Source organism: Labeo rohita, chromosome 13 (assembly GCF_022985175.1).
Source record: "Labeo rohita strain BAU-BD-2019 chromosome 13, IGBB_LRoh.1.0, whole genome shotgun sequence".
Classification (NCBI taxonomy): domain Eukaryota; kingdom Metazoa; phylum Chordata; class Actinopteri; order Cypriniformes; family Cyprinidae; genus Labeo; species Labeo rohita.
Genome location: NC_066881.1, coordinates 12,740,320 through 12,760,203, shown reverse-complemented (window position 1 = coordinate 12,760,203; position 19,884 = coordinate 12,740,320). Strand labels below are relative to the sequence as shown.

Below are 19,884 nucleotides of genomic sequence, written 5' to 3'. Positions count from 1 at the left end.
GCTGTTTTGTACATCTTAAAATAGCTGGACGCAGATGAGACCAGAAGCCAAACCCATAAAATGTACTCTTGCGGCAAAAATAAGGTGGATAGTGCAGGGTGATTCACTGATGCAGTAGCAAACTGGATATAGCTACACAAAATTTAAATAGAATTACCAGGCAATGTAAACTTCACAATGTAAATTCGCACGTCTATCACTTTGATTGCAATTTTATCAATCATTCATTAATTCAATCTTTGATTATAACTAAAGCGTTTTCTCTTGCGAATGGAAGTGGAAGCAGAGTAATTGGTATAATTTGGCCTGTAGTTAATGATGGGCCCTTTTGAAACTTTATGAAGCTTCAAAACATGATTCTTTTGTGTTAAATCAGTGGTTAGGAGCTTGTTTCAAAACTCTTCAAACTCTCCAAGTCACAAGATTTCTGAAAACTGGGCTTTGTTATGTGATAATGTATAGAATGTTTGTTTGAAAACATTTCAAAATAATTTTTTGGATTGACTTCAAATTTTATATATATATAAAAAAGCATGCATATTTTATTCGTCAACACTTGTGCTTTCTGGTGACTCTTTTGAAAGCAGACCCTTTTCATATTACATTTATAATTAATGTACTATTTCTTGCAAAATTCCATAGATACGATATCCATTTTGACCAGCTGCCAGTCTGTGGTGTTTTAGAACCAGTAAATGATTTTGATAAACAATTTTGTCAAATGATTCAGAGTTTCAGATGGATTTGTTACTCTCAAAACAACCTGTACCATCAGATTTGAAGGTACAGAGTACAAAGGTATTAAGATATTAACTCATAAATCTGACTTCTTATCTCAGAATCGCTTGACATCAACTCATACTGGGTTTGCAGCTCCATCACGATTTGGTCAGTTACCCGGATGTGCGGCCATATTGGCGATACTAGTGTTGCACGATATACTCGGTACTTAAAAATGACCGCGATACCCTGCTTTTTAAAACGGTACGATTCCTTATTTTACTAGAACCGGTACTAAGAATGCATTTTAATAAGAGCCGTATTTCTGCGTGTCTGTGTTAGTAAATGGCGCAGACTGGCATGTTTTGTTTACTACCCACATAGGCATGACGCTGGCGGTGTTTTCAGCCTCTGCCGCCTCAATATATGAGTACGTGAACACATGAACATAATCTCTAGAACTGCTCTGAGAGTCACTTCATGAGCATTTTCTTTTGCGGAAAACTATCGTCATATAATGAAGATCCTAAAGGTCTTCACAGCAACCCGTCAAAATAAAAGTTCGGTTTAAGTTGACAGCTAGAAATATATTAAAATATTACTTAATGTAAAGATAGTACTACTAATAGTAATAAAAATATTATTAAAACAATGTTTATGGAATATTTACCAGAAAAATTTTTTTTTACCACAATTATTTACCAGAACACAGTATTTCTGAAAAGCATATAATAAATTAATTCTATAATTATCCTTTATAAATTAATTAGACATGCTTTTGATTATTAAAATGTAATGAAACGATTAAAATAGAATATTAATGGAAAACAGAGATTCACAAACAAAACTGAATTTGAGAATAATAATAAAATGTATTTCATAGGGCCTTAAAGGGGTCATCGGATGCTAAGTTCACTTTTTCATGTTGTTTGAACATTAATGTGTGTTGTCAGTGTATGTACAAATTTACCCTATAATGATAAAAATCCATGCAGTGGTTTTTAATTAACCTGTAAAAATAATATCCCCTTTTTCAAATCGAGTCGTTCTCAAATGCCTGTCGGTGTGCCGTCACACCCACAGAGGCTGCTCCCACAATAGTTGATTGACATGAGCTCTTACCTCAGACCAGCTGTCACAGTCCAGTAACTTTCCTTGTTTCGATGCCGAAGCAGGGATGTAAGTTAGACAAGAATATCTCAGATTGAGCGATTGAGGTGTTGTGTTGCTAGATGTAATAATGAACGTAGTGGTTGTCAATTACTCCGGACATCTGAGCCGCTGAAGATGCAGTGGATTACATTTGTTTGTTAAGGGAATGCGACTCCCGATCTACATATATCCGACTATGTTCGCGCGAATCATTCATGATCCAGCTTCACTTACAGCAGAAGTGAGTACAAGCGTTTTTTTTTTATGAATCTTTGCAATCGCCTTTTTCCCTTATAACATGGTAGTTAGGAAGTTTAGCGGCTAAACGCGGCTAAAGTAAACAGGCTCGTCACTCCACAGAGAAAAGAGAGGGGCGGGGTGAGCAGAGCTCATTTGCATTTAAAGGAACAACCCCTTAGAATGAGATGATTTTTGCAAAGCTCATTTTGGCAAGGTAAAAAGGGTGTTGTTTTACAAAACCATTGAGAAATTTTAATCAAAGTATATTACAGAATTGTCATTAAGACCCTAAAGAATCATATCAACTTATGGAAAATGGGCATCCGATGCCCCCTTAAAAAAACATGTAATTTCTGTTTAACTTTTAATAAATTGCTGTTCAATTCTGCTTCATGAGTTTCATGATTTCAATTAATTAGACATGCTTTTTGTTAATTTTTTTTTTTTAATATAACCATTAAAATAGTATCGGTTCAGTAGTAGTATCGTGATATTTTAGTCAGGTATGGTATTGAAGTCAAAATTTTGGTATTGTGACAACACTAGTTGATCCTCGGATGTAAACTACAGCATGAATTACATAGTTAATGTACTACTGAATACGTAGTTCTGCTAATTTATGCTAAGAAAAAAAAAATTGCGAGGAAAAAAGTAATCAGTGCGAGTTTTTATCTTGCAGTTCTGACTTTATTTCTACCAACTGTGAGTTTATATCTTGTGATTCTGACTTTATATCTCTCAATTTTTTTATTCAGTGTTGGAAACAGGCTTGATAGGTTGCAGTATAGCTCAGAGTTGGGTTTCTCTTGCTATGGGGTGCGGGGGGGAAAAACCCGGAGTGGAACCACAGCGGCCTGATTACGGAACGTTTTCAGCGAGGTTGAAGAACTCGCTCTGCCGCTCCGCTCCACTTTCATACAGTGATCCAGTCCGGCTTTCCGTTTGCGTTGCTTGGTAACTTGGTAGCTTTTGATGCTTTGGCTTCTTGTGGGACTATTTTCCTTCGTCGAGAAGAAATATTAGGTACTAACTTTTCAGTTTTATCTGGTCAAATGTAGCTGCAATAAGGTAAAATACATAAATAAATACTCTATATTGCAGTGATTCACAAGGTGGTGTTGGAGTCCCTCCCTCTGATCTCAGTTGACTGCAGCAGTAGACAGCAGCAGCGCGCTCTCTCTCTCTGACCGACAGCAGCAGAAGCATGGCGGCGGTGGAGACACGGGAGTGCGAGACGGAAGGCTGCTGCAGCGAAGCTAAGCTCCAGTGTCCCACCTGCATCAAACTCGGAATTCAAGGCTCATACTTTTGCTCTCAGGTGAAGCTCTGACACTTTGCTTTAAGAAACAAGCTAAGCTCTCGGGCTTTCTCGCTCATGTCACGCTGCCGGCCTACGGGACTGAGCTCAGCATTAGCTAGCTAGCTGTTTTCCATCACAAACAGGCACTTTAAACCTTACTCTGAGCTTTTGTTTTTACATCAGAGTTGTGTGCATGTTGATTTTCTGGATGACGATTTGTCTGAGATGTTTATCCCTAAACACGGAGTGAAACTGTTATTTGCGAGCTGTTTCTTTGCCCATCGTGCTTTAAATGACTTCAGCTCAACGTGGCTCGCGTGTTGCTCAGTTGTCAAATCAAAACATCAACGCTTTAGTTATTTTGATAACAGTTCCTGAAGTTATAAGACAAAGGGATACATAAATGTGCAACCTGTAAGAAAATGTAGATCAAATCCTAACGTACCACTTTTCATTCTCGTGTGATTTTTGCTGGGCACTCCTAGCCTAGGCTGTGTCTCAAATGCTAGTGTGCTGCCTATCTAGACAGCATTGTGGGCGTCATGCAATTACATGAAGATAAAGGTCAAAATGCTGTCTAGGTTGGCAGCTCACAGGGTTTTGAGACAAAACCTAGGAGTGCCCACTCTTACATTTTGAGACACCTCCTTAGACTCTAGCACCTGTTGCAGGGCAGATCTGCTGTCCTGCTTGCTGAGTTGAGGGGTTGATATGATGACTGGGTGCTGCCAAGCCCAATATATCAATTCAGTATGATTCAAACTTTCGTCCTTATTAGATGAGCTGCTGTAACTCGCCCTTGACTCTGTATGAATTTTTCTTCTCTGTGGAACACTTTTGTGTTTTATATTTTAATACAGTTATATTATAATAACTTTTAGCTGAATAACTGAGTAATATAATTCAGTTGTGTGTGTAGTTTGGACCCTGGCATTTTTGAGAATATCCTCTTTTATGTTCCACAGAAGAAAGTAAGTGGTACATGACAGTTATTTTTGAGCAAACTATCTGTGATGTAGTGTGTGAGTTTTGTGATGTATTATATGGGATATTTTCCTCAGCTTTTCATTTTAATTGTGCCAAAGTATACACTTCAATTATGTTCATGTACTTCCTATTTAAATAGGAAGTTGTAGCAGGGAATATCAAAAGGTTCCTCTCTTTTTTGTAAAATAGCCAATAGCCATTAGTTTATCACAATTGTAAACATCGATTTATTGCTTATTTATTAGTAAGTGGAATTTTTGCATTTGTTGCAAGATCGTCCCTTGTCATCAGTAATTTATCAGTCTCTTGGGACGCAGTGTTCAATTTTAATGAATTAAAATTAAGTATTAATTTTAAGTAAATGCTGCAAATTACACTGTTCATAAGTTGCATTTATTTGGCTGCATTTATTTGATCAAAAATACAAACACAGTAAAGTGTTATTTTAACTAAAAATATAGTTTAATACTAAAATATTTTTAAATGTAATTTATTCCTGTGATGAGCTGAATTTTCATCATTATTACTCCAGTCTTCAGTGTCACATGATCATTCACAAATCATTCTCATATGCATTTATTATTATCAATATTAAAAATGGTTGTGGTGCTTAATATTTTTGTGTGGAAATTGTGCTATCCTTTCAGGATTTTGTGATGAGTAGAAAGTTTAAAAGGACAGAATATTTTTTTTTGAAATGGAAATCTTTTGTAATATTATTAATGTAATTATTGTCTCTTTTGATCAGTTGAATGCATCCTTGCTGTATCGAAGTAATATTGACATTCAAAAAAAAAAGTTTGAACTGGAGTGTAATTTTGTGCACATACATACTCTGCCATTCAAAATTTTGGGCTCAGTAAGATTTTTAATGTTTTTAAAGAAGTCTTTTCTGCTCATCAAGGCTGTGTTTATTTGCTTAAAATACAGGAAAAAAAACAGTGATATTATGAAATATTATTGCAAGTTAAAATAGTGGTTTTCTATTTTAATATACTTTAAATAGAATTTATTCCTGTGATGGAAAGCTGAATTTTCAGTATCATTACTTATCATTACAGTCTTGAGTGTCATATGTTCCTACAGAAATTATTTTAATATGCTGAGTTATTATCAATGTTGGAAGAAGTTGTGCTGCTTAATTATTTTTATTTTTTTGGAAACTGTGATGCTTTTTTCAGGATTTTTTGATAAATAAAACAATAAAAAGAACAGCATTTATTTAAAATAGAAGTGTTTTTTAACAATATACACTACCGTTCAAAGTTTGGAGTCTGTTCTTTTTTTTTTTCTTTTTTTGTTACTCCTTTGTTTGAAAGAAATTAATGCTTTTGTGTTAAATTGATAAAAAAGTGATTGTAAAGACTTATATTGTTACAAGATTTCTATTTTGAATAAATGCTGTATTTTTAACTTTTTATTCATCTTAGAATCCTGAAAAAGTATCTCGTGTTCCAAAAAAATATTAAGTTTCCAATATTGATAATAAATTAGCTTATTAGAATAATTTCTGAAGGATCATGTGACACATTCAGTTTTGCATCACAAAAATAAATTAGATTTTGAGGTATATTCAAATAGAAACTGTTATTTTAAATTGCAATAATATTATATAATTTCTCTGTAGTTTTGATCAAATAAATGGAACTTGGATGAGCATATGGATCTTATGGATGAGCATAAGAGACTTCTTTAAAAAACATTAAAAATCTTACTGATCCCAAAATTTTGAGTGTGTATAATATCGAAATGCCTCAAAGCTAACAGACATTAAATTTTATAGTCTCTTTAAGAAGTGAAGTTGTTTGAATAATAACGTGAGTTTTTGTATGTTTTCAGGAATGTTTCAAAGGCAGCTGGGCCACCCACAAACTGCTCCACAAAAAAGCAAGTATGTGTGCTTTATTCACTCGCAGTGATTCAGCTCAGCATTTGCATTTTGTATGCGCTATACAAATCATGTCTTGCATAATGCCATCATTAATATCCGGCTTTTTATTTGCAGAGGAGGACAAAATAAAAGATGAGGGAAAGAACTGTGTGGAGAAAGAAATCAACACAGACCCATGGCCCGGGTACAGATACACTGGTAAACTGCGACCCCACTATCCACTGGTAAGAATGCAGCACACCAGGGATTGAGATGAGAATTGACAGCATGACACACATACATTATCACAGAACAAAACAAATTTATGCATTCAAACACGTAGTTTCATCTGTATGTGTTGTTTTCAGACTCCCATGCGACTTGTTCCTAGCAACATCCAGAGACCAGACTATGCAGATCATCCTTTGGGTAAGACTGCAAATCCTTTCACGCATAAATTGGACCTCGCACTGCAAATTATGCACTGCAAAACTCAGATCAGCCTCTCTCATCTGGCCTAGCTTTCCTGCTCCATGCCTTTTTTCTGAGGCATTTCACTTTTCTAACAGACTGCCCAGTTTGTCATTACGCCTGTGTGAAGTTTAAACTTTCGACCCTTGAAATGGGCCACTGACATACAAGCTTTTAAACTAATGGCCTCCATCTCATCGGCTGAAGTGGCATTCGATTTTTAAATGGAGGAGTGTTTGCTGCAGTAGTGCACGTCTGACCAGATTAACCACAGTTTAATGTAAATATGCATCAGGATATGCAAGAATAACCTCTGTTTACAGAAAACAACTTTGTTTTTGTTTAGCATCTCATTGGTGCAGCTGTATCATCATTATTTGGAGTTTAAAGGGGTCATGACGTGGTGCAAGGTGGTGTCACCCGGGTGCAGTCGTTTGCATAAACACTGCCTCAAGTGCAAGACATCGACAGATAGTCTTCTTCTCACCATAGGCCACGCCCACTGGCGATCATTCGTTTAACGGTTCACACTTGATTACGCTGAATGCGAATGTTGTGTCAAACGCAAATAGAAATTACAATCACTGTCTTGTCTACACCGGATACTGTATACAGATGCACGTTCGCTTTCTAACACAGTCCACGGGCTTGAGTCTGTCATCAGTTGGACAAATGGAGTAAAAGGACTTTCGCTTTGACGTGTTTGGTTTAAACAGGGTTCCCATGGGTCCTTGAAATCCTTGAAAGTTTGTGAAAAAATAATTCAAGGCCCTGGAAAGTATTTGAAAAAAAAAAAGTGCTTCAAATTGAAAGTGCTTGAATTTATTTGGTGCAAGAAGTTTACTGGAAAATTTTTTAGATTATTCCCTCTGCTAATGTGTTATTTTGCCAACACTTTGTGGCCTATGCATTCTAGCTTGCTTGATTTGCGTTAGTTAGGATGACCGTACGTCCTCTTTTCGCCGGACAAGTCATGCAATCATTCTAATATTGAATATACTTTTCGTGCATCAGGGAGCCGCTATCGTATGCAAAGTATTTAATTCTCTTTTAAATAAACGGCTGTTCACTTTCACTTTCAATTTCGCGATCACATGCACTCAGTATAAAGGGAGCACATCTTATAAGATCAGATAAGCACATTATCTGCTCAGCAGCAAATCTTTCAACATGATTTGTCAGTCATTTCTCCCTACTCTTGTCTTGACCCATGATCAGTTAAATCTGATTCCTGCAGCTTGTGTTGGATGCAGGGTTGCCACATCTGTACACATTTTTTTGCACAGAATTGGGCTGATTTAAACTGTTGCGAAGGATTGATTTTCTCCCGTGGGTAAAATGTTTGAAATATTGCATAAATTACGTTTGACTGAAATGCTTGTGTTGAAACATTTTGCATTCTACCTGTGATAAAACTGTGCAAGATATTAAGTTTTGAGAAGGCCACTGGTAGGAAGCCTTTTAGCTGTGTTTTGAGTTTTGATGTGGGATATGGTCATTGTGCTACTTTGGGGGATTTTTATTTAGAATAATTAAGATCACAAAGAATGGCTTGCCAGAGATCCAAAGGACCATCACTTGGCCAGGTGCAGAGCTGATATAGAATACGACATAGAATATCAGATCTCTGTCATATGGCCAAAAATAAATGCAAAAAAAAAAGCATAGTTGTGTTTGACACACAAAAAGCTGTAACAATGTATCTTAGAAGGTAAAACGATATAACCTTGATCTCACTAGAAATGTGTCCCCACATCAAGGCCTTGAATTTAAGGGTATTGGACCTGGAAAGTCCTTGAAAGGTTTTTGAATTTGAAGTTAACCAAGGTGTAGGAACCCTGTTTAAACAGTTAATTTGTGTCTTAGTACAGATATCAAATGGATCCCAACGTAAGGAACAAGTGGATAGTTTATTTTTAATGGCATCCCAGATCGTGTCAGAGGATTGTTCTGAGCATTTTGTAAACAAGGCACAGTGTCATGGAGAGTTCACAAAGAAACATTTGTTGAAAGATGAAGCAGTACTAGATTTGACTGCAGCTGCATTACAAACTGTAAGTAAATGGTTTCATAATGCTTTGTCTGGAAATGACCGTTTTATTTTGATCATGTTGTCAAAACAAACTCTCACATGCAATAGCGAGGGAGCGGAGCATTGATACTGTTTCCTATGCAATGATGTTAGCCAATCATAACAGTGGTCGATTACTGAGAAGCCTTAAAGGACACGCCGCTTAAAACAGTAAATTTTAGACAGAGGGTCAGACAGAGGGTCAATTTTTTTCCACATATTTATTTGTTTTTTGTGCAAAAACTTTAACAACATTATAAGTAAACCTCTAGGAATATATTAAAATTATTTTTTAAAAAATCCATGTCATGACCTCTTTAATGCTCTCATTGTAAAACATTATTGTATTTTTAAATAACTGTGTTCTGTTTTAATATATGTTAAAATATAATTTATTCTCGTGATGCAAAGATTAATTTTCAACAGCCGTCAGTCCAGTTTTTTTCACATGATTCTTCAGAAATCATTGATTTGCTGCTCAAGAATCAATTCTTATTATTATAAATGTTAAAAACAGTCATGCTTAATATTTTGTGAATTTCTGTAACATTATAAATGTCTTTACTGTCATTTTACATCAGTTTAATGCATCATGGCTGAATAAATCAATCTATTTTAAAATATCTTACTGACCACAAACTTTAAACATTAGTGTATGAATGGCGTGTTTTTCTTTCTTTCTTTTCTTTTTTTTTTTTTTATAAAGATACAGATTATCACTAGCCTGCTAGTTATTCAACTAGTGTATCTGAACTGTGAGAAATGTGAAGTTCTTATAGAAGGTAATTATATATGCAATTAAGTGCATACATGTTTAAGGGATTAGTTCACTTCCAGAATGAAAGTTTCCTGATGTCATCGAATATGTTCATGTCTGTCTTTCTTCAGTTGCAAAAAAAAAGGTTTTTGAGAAAAACGGAGGGCCTTCAATGGTGGAAAACAGGATGGGTCCAAACTGCAGATTCAATCCAGCTTCAAAGGACTCTACATGATCTCAGCCGAAGAATAAGTGTCTTATCTAGGAAAACCATCAGTCATTTAAAAAAAAAAAATTATCACAAATTTTCACTCTGGAAGTGAACTTCTCCTTTATGTGTGACTTAAGTGTCCAAGTACTTTTTGGGGACCCTGTAAATGATTTTCATAATGGAAGGATATTTCAATCGATAATACACTGTAGTATGTGTCTTTGTGTAGAAGAGAGATTACACAAACACATTTTTTCCCTAATAGTTTTGTGAATAAATGCTCATTTGTCCTTCATTAACGGATGCTGCAGAGTCTTCCCGTAAGTAACCATTATGGTGGTGATTACTAGGTATTAGTCTCCTATAGTTACAGCCTTTCTTTCCTCTGTTATTAGCTCATCATTGAATCTTCATCCCCTGGCTTTCAAACTCTAGAACAGTGATGTATTGAAAAGGCCTAAATGTCTTCAAAAGCATCCAGTGGTTAGGTCAGGAGTATGTGTGTGTCTTTAATGTACATTCAATAGGACTTCTTTGTGAGAGCGTGTGTGTGTGTGATGGTCCTGAAGTCACCTTATACACGTTACCATTTACCCCCATATGTGTGTGCGTGTGTGTTTGGGGGTGGGCTGCTGCAGTGTGTGTCTGAAGCTCTTCTCTCGCTCTCTGCAGCTGCAGAGGTTGGGTTGTTGGCAGGTACGATGTCCCGCCGCTTCCCATATGTGTCCGGCCGGTGATGTCCTGTTGTTTTAATAGTATTACAAGGAGCGGTTTGCTCCACAGTGGGTGTGTGAGTGTATTTTTGTGAGCAAGAGTGTGTCTGTGTAGTAGCATGGCTCTGTCTGTTTCTGCATGGCTGATGTTGTTAATCAGCTGGGGCTAGAGGTGGGCGATATGACCGTAGTTGTTTTTGTACACTACCAGTCAAAAGTCTTTGAACAGTAAGATTTTTTAAAAATGTTTTTTTATAGACGTCTCTTCTACTCACCAAGCCTGCATTTGTTTGATCCAAAATGCAGCAAAAACAGTATCATTTTGAAGAATTTTTACTATTTAAAATAACTGTTTTCTATTTGAATATATTTTAAAATGTAATTTATTCCTGTAATTTCAAAGCTGAATTTTTACCATTATTACTCCAGTCACATGATCCTTCAGAAATCATTCTAATATTTTGATTTACAGTATTACTGCTTTTGCTGTTTTTTTTATCAAATAAATGCCGGCTTGGTGAGCAGAAGAGGCTTCTTTAAAAAACATTAAAAAAATCTTATGTCCAAAAACTTTTGACTGGTAGTGTATCTATAGTTATATTTGTTGGGAAATCAGCGAAGAATGGTTAAATGTTTTAACTTTGGTTTGCATTGCTTCCCTTAATATTTTTTTTTTTGTACACACTGCTCTGTCTTTTTGCATTACTCTGAATTCCTTTGCTGCTTACTTGTAAATGAAGCAGTTTTTCCAGTTGATAGCAATGCGAATGTATCCACCGCGGTGCAAATGGTACACTGCCGGTCAAAAGTTTGGAATAATTAAGATATTTTGATGTTTTTGAATGCTCGCCAGTGCTGCATTTATTAAATATAGTGAAAACAACAGTATTGTAAAATATTATTACCATTTAAAATAACTGTTTTCTGTTTTAATATATTTTAAAATGTCTTTTATTTCTGTGATTGCAAGGCTGAATTTTCAGCAGCAATTGTTGAGACTTTGTGTCACATGATCAGAAATCATTCTCATATGCTGATTTGCAAATCAGCATATTAGTATGATTTCTGAAGAATCATGTGACACTGAAAACTGGCGTAATTATGCTGAAAATTCAGCTTTGCAATCACAGGAATAAATAGCATGTTATAATACATACTAAAGAAAAATAAGCCTCTTATAATAAGAGTAAGAGTCTTATTTCAACAACATCAAAAAATCTCAATTATTCCAAGCCTTTGAGTGTTAGGGTATATAAAATCTCTATTTTCTCTGCCAAACAATATATATATAGAGTCATATCGCCCAGCCCTAGCAGGAACTGTCCGTGATTACGTCATTGCCAAACTGTCATGTCCCAGACCTCACTGGATCAGCGACGGTGTGCGTGTGTTTTTATCTGTAAGTAGTGGTTGTGTTGTCTTTATTAGCTGACTGGAGACTGTGCTGTTGAGATTCTGTTGTGGTGAAGGTCAGTAGGCAGAGCTAGTCCATCTATTTGAGTGACCGTAAGATGCTTTTGTGGGTAGATGGGTATCTGTGTATTTTACTACTCACCAATTCACCAATTCATCACTGCTTGCAGGAATGTCCGAGTCAGAGCAGACCATGAAAGGGACATCTCAGATTAAGATCCTCAATGCTGAAGAGATTGAGGGCATGAGAGTTGTCTCCAAGGTAATCCAACATCGTAACTTTGCTCGATTACTTTGTATGAAGAATAATAACTGTGAAATCTAACAGGTGATGTTTTGAGTGTAGTTGCGAGAGCCATTTTCTGCCTTTATTTAAACACGAATTGTTCTGCCACCAATTCAAAATTAGAAATTGGTGGCAGAACAGTTTGAGGGGTGAGAACTAGAAAGGCGTAAGTGACATTTCACTAACTTTACAGGAGGGACAAAACAAAAATTTACCATAATTTGATCTGACTTTGTGTACTGATTTCAGTCGTTTATCGTTTATAATAAAAATGTGTACATTCATGTACGACAGTATACTTTTGCCAGTAGAAAGAGCTCATCAAGAGTTTTCATTTGAGATATATATATATTCCATTTCACTCAAAATGTTACTTATGCCCTTCTGGTTCTCAACCCTCGAATTAGTGTTTAAATAGAGGCAAAATATGGTTCTCCATGGCTCTCACAACAGCACCCAAAACTTCATCTGTTACATTTCATTAATTTTCATTATTGAATTTCATTCATTAATCATTTAAAGGGATGGTTGACTCAAAAATGAAAATTCTGTCATTAATTACTTCGCCTCATGTCGTTCCTAACTTCTAAGATCTTTGTTCAGCTTCAAAATACAAATTAAGATATTTTTGATGAAATCTGAGAGCTCTCTGACCCTCCATAGACAGCAAGTGCACTATTTTTGTTTTCTTCAGGCATAAAAAGTTCTCGGATTTCATTAAAAATATCTTAATTTGTCTTCCGACGATGAACGAAGGTCTTACAGGTTTGGAACGATATGAGGTTTAGAAATTTGACAGAATTTTCATTTTTGGGTCAGCTATCACCTTAAGTGTTAAGTGTAAGAGAACCCCAAAAAACACTTGGTTACACAAGATAAATTCACAGATTTTATGCAAATATGCTGAAAAATTGTCTAGTGGGATGGCAGCTTGTCAAGTCTGTCATGAGCACAAGTACACAAAGGTTTGAATTGTTAAATATAAAGGCAATGTTTGTTTCCTTCAGCTGGCTCGAGAAGTCCTTGACATTGCTGCCATGATGGTGAAACCTGGAGTGACGACGGAGGAGATCGACCATGCAGTGCATTTGGTGAAATTTTGTAGCCTTTTCTCTCTTTTTAATATGAATATTATAAAGTAGTAGTGACCAGTGCAAAATGTTTAAATACAGCTTATTTAAGGGAAATGTGAAAATGCTCATATATTTTGCTCTAAACAAGTGGTTCCCAACCTTTTTGATAGGGATGCATTATATTATCGGACCAATATTGGAATTGGCTGCTAATGGCTTTAAATGTAAATATCGGCATCGTGCCGATATGAAAATTATGCAGACTATGTCTTGCTGATAAGAGGAATACATTAACTCACATGTGCTCAGGGTGTGCTAGTGATTAGATCATGTCAGCAGTGTGGCTCATTCTTGAAGCACAGTTTTGCCTGAAAGATGATTAGTTTTATTGTTTTGGATCGCTGCATTTAAACTAAAAATGCATGTACGTAATGACGTGTTTGGTGTGTGATGGAGTGTATAGCGTGTGCAGCAGTCCTAATGTTCGTTCTGTAAGGAGTTTTAATTCCGTACCGGGCGCTGATCGCCTACTTAAAATAATAAAATGAAAGTAAAATACACAAATAACATTGTAAAATAACAAATGACACTGATTAAATAAAGCAGTAATTGGTGTCATTAAATCATGAGTATGTTTTGAATTAAAGATCAGAAGCTATAGCTTACATGAATAAAAAAACATGACAAACATGACACTGACTTTTCATTAATGTTGAATGTTACATTTTTAAACAAATTATGAGCTTTAAAAGCTTTTCAGGATTTTTACTACTCTTTTGCTTTAAACCATCTACAAATGTTAGATCTTAAAATAAAATGTTATGGTTACCACTGGATCTTTCTGAAAAAAAACAAACAAAAATAATATAGTTTATTTATAGTTATTTTCATAGCTTTAATTAGGGCTGTTCGATTCTGATAATTCTGGAATCGATGAGGTTTGATTCCAAGAATCGATTCCTCACTGTTGTTTTATGATTCTTGTTTTTTTTTTTTGTTTTTTGTGGTGGAGGAACCTAATTTCGCCATGACTGTAGAATACAAAGGTCTTAGAAAGTAGCCTTATCATAATATGAAGCTTTATTTTCTTTAAATTATGCTACATTTCTGTACTTAAAATGTAATTTTGTCTGCATTGCACATGAAATTAGTCATAGCCCACAGCGCAGTAGTGGGCATGCGGAACAAGGCACAGTTCGGCTGAAAAATGTTAATTTAAACGTATGCTTTGCGCAAAATTAACAAACTGTACACTGATACAAAATAACCAGAACAACAACACTGATATAAGAGCTTGTGGCTTATGTGTAAATCAGATGCGCTCTCAGCCACTGATCTGTGCTCTCTGTATTTTCTTTCAGAATTATCATTGACTGATAGAAAGGTTAAGAAATAATATTTTATTTAAGATGGATATAGGATCAAGACCCTCGATCACGTCATGATCTATTCTGTCATGCAGCACTCAAAACTGTGGACAATTTAAGGCCGTTCCACCGTAAAATAACTTCTGAATCGTTTTTTAACTGGCCAAAATGAGAAATATCGGATATCAGCAAAAATCCAATATTGTGCATCCCTTTTTTTTGACTCCAAGGCCCATTTTGTACAAAAGGCCCTCCTATCTAAGCTAACATCTGGTAGTTTTGTTGATGCTAATGAAAAATTATTTCTCCATATTTGTTCATCAAGGCGTGTACAGCGAGGACCTGCTACCCGTCACCTCTGAACTACTACAACTTTCCTAAGTCCTGCTGCACCTCTGTCAATGAAGTCATTTGTCATGGGATACCTGACCGCCGTCCCCTCCAGGAGGGGGACATACTGAACAGTATGTATCAGCATACATGTGAACATATAGTATATGAATGCATTTTCCTATCTTCGATTTATGGGAGATCTGATTTTTGCACTCGAGGGCTGTTTTAATGGGATATAATCATGCTCTCTCTAAAATGACATTATATTTCATATTTTATTATTTCAGATGTCAGATAGACATTCACTGGAAATTCGAGATTTGAGCGTGACTGATTTTTCCATATGTTCACATTTTTGTGAATGAATTGGCTTGTTCTTGCAGAACTCTGTCCAGACTGATATTTTTTTCCTTGTGCTCAGTTTAGGTTCCTTTGTCAAAATGCTAGATTATTAAAAATGTGTTTTCTTGTTAATGTCATAATAGATGATGACCAGTGACATGTAGATCTATTTATTCCTAGCTACATGTTTTGCCATTGTTCATTAAATATCATAGAGATACAGCACAGAGAGCTGCTTCTATTTACATTTAATGCCAAATTTAGACTAAGCAGACCTTACGCTGAAAGCAAGATCCAGAGCCAGATGGAATCTGCAGCCTTTTTGTATTCTTTGCGAAAGTGTGAAAGTCTGTAGAATGGGTCTCTGTTAAATGAAGAGTACTTTGCTCAAAATCATAAGCATAATCATGTCATTTTGTGTTGGTTTGTCTAGTTTGTGAGTTGTGTAACATGCAAAAAAAATTCAGACTTAAGGTAAATTGCACTAAGTGTTACATATTCACTTGGCATCATATATTACTTTTTCCCTGCAGTCGACATAACAGTTTACCACAATGGTTACCATGGAGATCTAAATGAAACCTTTTTTGTGGGTGAAGTGGATGAGGGAGCCAAGAGATTGGTTCAGACCACTTATGAATGTCTTATGCAAGCCATTGACTCTGGTGAGTATGAAAGCAGATGCAAAAAAACACTAAATTCAACAGACCCATTAGTTTGAAATGATGCAGTGTACAATGTACAGTATTTGTGAGATGTACACTAGTAACCTTTAGAGGGCAGACTTGTACAGTGGGATGTCCATGTTGTGATCTGAAGAAGATTGTTTCTGTCTTGTGTTTAGTGAAGCCTGGTATCCGCTATCGTGAGCTGGGAAACATCATCCAGAAACACGCGCAGGCAAACGGTTTCTCTGTGGTCCGGAGCTACTGTGGCCACGGCATTCACAAACTGTTCCACACAGCACCAAACGTACCGCACTATGCCAGTGAGTAACATCGTGTCAGAAAGACACAGACTGAATGATACAAGCATTGCACACTGTGATGTAATCGAACCTGCAGAGACTGCAAACACTCAAAGCTTGTACTGTCCTTGTGTTATGTATTTTTACAGAGAATAAAGCAGTAGGAGTGATGAAACCTGGTCATGTGTTTACTATTGAGCCCATGATCTGCGAAGGTAAGGGACAAATCACAATTATTTTCTTAAATCTTAATTGTGCACTTATTGAGTAAGGGTCGGTAAGATTTTTATTTTGTAAGAAATTAATGCTTTTACACAGCAAGGATGTGTTAAAAGGTTAGGTTACCCAAAAATTTAAATTAGCCCATTATTTACTCACCCTCAAGGCATCCTGGATGTATATGACTTCCTTCTTTCAGATTAATCCAATTGGAGTTATATTAAAAAATGTTTTGGCTACTTCAAGCTTTATAATGCAATAGACAGGTGTTTCTTGTCATCAGTCCAAAACAAGTCCAATAAAGTGCATCTGTCCATAATAAAAAGTGCCTCACATGGCTCCGAGGGGTGAATAAAGGCCTCCTGTAGCGAATTGATGTGTTTTTGTAAGAAAAAAATCCATATTTTAAAAACGTAAGAATCACTTTAATCTAGCTTGCGCTAACAGTCGTACATGGAAGCAGCTCCGGCGTTGTGCATGCGCCGGTGAGTCTCATGAAAACCAACATTTGTTTACGGGAGCAAAGGAAGCAAAGTTTCCTGACTTTAGCAAAGGAAAACCAGTCTCCTCTGACATTTTTCTTTACTAATCCTCATTTTGTACTACTTTTTTTTGTTTGATCTCTCCACTTGTGTCCACGCTCAGCAGTTCTGACCGGCGCATGCGCAACACCAGCATCATACGCCATCCGCCGGGGCGTACAACTGTTAGCGCAAGCTAGATTAAAGTGATTTTTACATTTGAATGTGGGTTTTTTTTTTTGTTTTTTTTAAAGAAAGATACCTTTTGAGGCACTTTTATTATGGATGCACTTTATTGGACTTGTTTTGGACTGATGAAAGAAACACCCGTCCATTGCATTATAAAGCTTGAAGGAGCCAAAACTATTTTTAATATAACTTCGATTGGATTCGTCGAAGGAGGAGGAAGTCATATACAGAAAAGGATGCCTTGAGGGTGAGTGAATAATGTTAATTTTCATTTTTGGGTGAAATAACCATTTAAAGTATCTGTTAAATTCCAGACTAAGAATTTTCTCATAATTTGCCCACCCCATGTCATCCAAGATGTTCATGTCTTTCTCTTCTTAAGTCAAATTATGGTTTTTGAGCGTTCCAACATTTTTCACTATACAATGGACTTCAATGGGGACCAATGAAGGTCCAAATTGCAGTTTTAATGTAGCTTCTAAGGGCTTTACATGATCCTAGCCAAGGAATAAGGGTCTTATTTAGTGAAACAATTAGTCATTTTCCAAAAAAAAAAAACAAAACAACTTTTTAACCACAAATGCTAATCTTGCGCTAGCTCTGTGATGCTCATGCACCACTTCACGCATTATGTAATCATGTTGGATAGGTCACGCATGGTTACTTTTTCTTTGTGTATTCTGGTTTCAAATTTTTCTCATTTTCTCCTCCAACTTCTGACATTGATGTTTTAACATACAAATAAGTAAAGGGCGTTTGACTGTCTTTGCACATTCGCTTTGTAAAGACTAGATCAGTACTGCTGTCTAAGTCACACGTGACCTTTCCAACGTGACTACTAATGTGTGAAGACAAGCTGGTGCAAGACAAAAATTTGTGTTTTTTTTTTTTTTTAGAAAAAGATCAGTCATTTCGCTAGATAAGACCCTTATTCCTCGGCTAGGATCACATGGAGCCCTTTGAAGCTTCATTGAGATTGCAATTTGGACCTTCAACCCATTGATCCCCATTGATGTCCACTTATATGGAGAAAAATTCTGGAATGTTTTCCTCAACCTTAATTCCTTTGCGACTGAAGAAGGAAAGACCAGAACATCTTGGATGATATGGGGTGAGTAAATTATAAGAAAATTTTATTCCGAAAGTGAACCAATCCTTTAAATTGACCAGAAGTGAAGAAATTTCTAACAAATACTATTCTTGTGAACTTCCTATTCATTGAATAGTCATGAAAGAAAATGTCTAATGGTTTCACAAAATTATTAAGATACTCAATTGTATTTTGAGTAGAAAATCAGCATATTAGAATGATTTCTGAAGGATCATTTGACACTAAAGACTAGAGTAATGGCTGCTGAAAATTCAGCTTTGCATCACAGTAATAAATTACATTTTAAAATATATTCAAACCACAAACTTGAAAAGTAGTGTAAAACAGTAGTATTCATGTGTATAATGCACACAAACTGCTCAATCAAGTTTTCTTCTTTTAACAGATACTGCTAACTATAAAAATGTGAGATTTGGTGTGATTAAAATATTGTGTAATCAGTTGATCATTTAAGAGAGTTTGCTCTGTGCAGGTGGCTGGCAAGATGAGACGTGGCCAGATGGTTGGACTGCAGTCACTCGTGACGGTAAACGCTCGGCCCAGTTTGAGCACACGCTCCTCGTTACGGAGACAGGCTGTGAAATCCTCACGCGTCGTCTCGAGGATAATGGCCGTGCTCACTTCCTGTCCCAAATGTAGGATGGAGGGGTCTTATCAGCCCTATTCTGCAGTGGAGGATACAACAGCTCTGCCCCATATCACCAATCAGCCAATCACACAGTGGTTCTCTGTTGGGCAGGAGATGATTGGCCATGTGGCCGTAACAGTGGATTTGGGCAGGAGATGGAGATTTGTTAACTTCTGAATGTGTCACCAGACAGTCACATTAATCAGCTTGGATCTGAGTAAATTCAAACAAAGGCACTGGCCTTTAACCTGGTTTCAGTGCCGCCACATTCTGTCTACACGGCAGAGGTATCTGTGCGAGTGGTTTTGCGTGTGCGCACCTGTGTGTTTGAGTGAGAGCGCGTCGGCTGCGTGAGGTTTGCCGTCTCAGTCTGCTTCAATGTGTTGGTATGCCTGGCTCGTTGCAATGTACCATGTTTGTTTTGTAAGCCATTGTTGGGGTTCGAGATGCAAGGAGTGTACGTGATAAAACACTGGAGTCTCTCCAAATCGTATCAAATCATGATTGATATAAAACTCTTTACAGCTGAAAGAGTGCCTCGTAACGTTATTGAACATTGTACAAGTGTTTTTCATGAACTTTTACCAGCGTTCATAAGGTCCAATTAAATCGATCTCGTTTGAGTGACTGTATCTATGAACACCTAGAGGAAACATTAGGTTAAGTACAATGGTTTAAATGTTTTACCTGTTTGATGGCCTTTCTGAAATGTCCTTTCACTGCAGTCATCCTTAGTCAATGAAAAGATGATTTTTGTTTGTCTTTGGTTGTTTAACGCCACTTAAAGAGCATTGCGAAAATCTGAAACGCAGTTGCAGGCCTCTGTCTGTTTGACACATCTCATGAAATCAGTTTCAGTGTTTTCAGTATTCAAGCTGAATTAAAGTATATTTTCTCCTTTATTTTGTTTTAGAAGTTTTTTTAAAATGTATAACAAATGCCA

The 19,884-nt window shown here is 36.3% G+C and overlaps 1 protein-coding gene across 3 annotated transcripts; it reads left to right on the top strand.

Moving 5' to 3' along the window:
* The first annotated feature begins 3,251 nt into the window (after nucleotides 1–3,251).
* metap1 (methionyl aminopeptidase 1) lies at nucleotides 3,252–19,843 on the top strand. 3 transcript variants are annotated; one of them, XR_007828928.1, is made up of 13 exons: nucleotides 3,252–3,430; nucleotides 6,239–6,290; nucleotides 6,405–6,514; nucleotides 6,638–6,698; nucleotides 10,452–10,475; nucleotides 12,076–12,167; nucleotides 13,199–13,282; nucleotides 14,957–15,095; nucleotides 15,840–15,971; nucleotides 16,151–16,294; nucleotides 16,423–16,488; nucleotides 18,099–18,313; nucleotides 18,786–19,018. XR_007828928.1 is itself a non-coding variant. In XM_051125660.1 (12 exons), the coding sequence occupies exons 1-12, from the start codon at nucleotides 3,317–3,319 to the stop codon at nucleotides 18,950–18,952; spliced, it is 1,185 nt and encodes a 394-aa protein (XP_050981617.1). In that variant the 5' UTR covers nucleotides 3,255–3,316; the 3' UTR covers nucleotides 18,953–19,843. The 3 variants fall into 3 exon arrangements, 2 of the variants coding, with proteins under 2 accessions (XP_050981617.1, XP_050981618.1); XM_051125660.1 differs by lacking the exon at nucleotides 18,099–18,313 and having other exon boundaries at nucleotides 3,255–3,430; nucleotides 18,786–19,843; XM_051125661.1 differs by lacking the exons at nucleotides 10,452–10,475; nucleotides 18,099–18,313 and having other exon boundaries at nucleotides 3,259–3,430; nucleotides 18,786–19,843.
* The last annotated feature ends 41 nt before the right edge of the window (nucleotides 19,844–19,884 follow it).

Bases quoted from the DNA above. Each gene is read 5' to 3' on its own strand.
- metap1 (XM_051125660.1), top strand. From the start codon at position 3,317: ATGGCGGCGGTGGAGACACGGGAGTGCGAGACGGAAGGCTGCTGCAGC. The intron at 15,972-16,150 runs GTGAGTATGAAA...TCTTGTGTTTAG, and splicing joins TATGCAAGCCATTGACTCTG to TGAAGCCTGGTATCCGCTAT. The intron at 16,489-18,785 runs GTAAGGGACAAA...TGCTCTGTGCAG, and splicing joins TGAGCCCATGATCTGCGAAG to GTGGCTGGCAAGATGAGACG.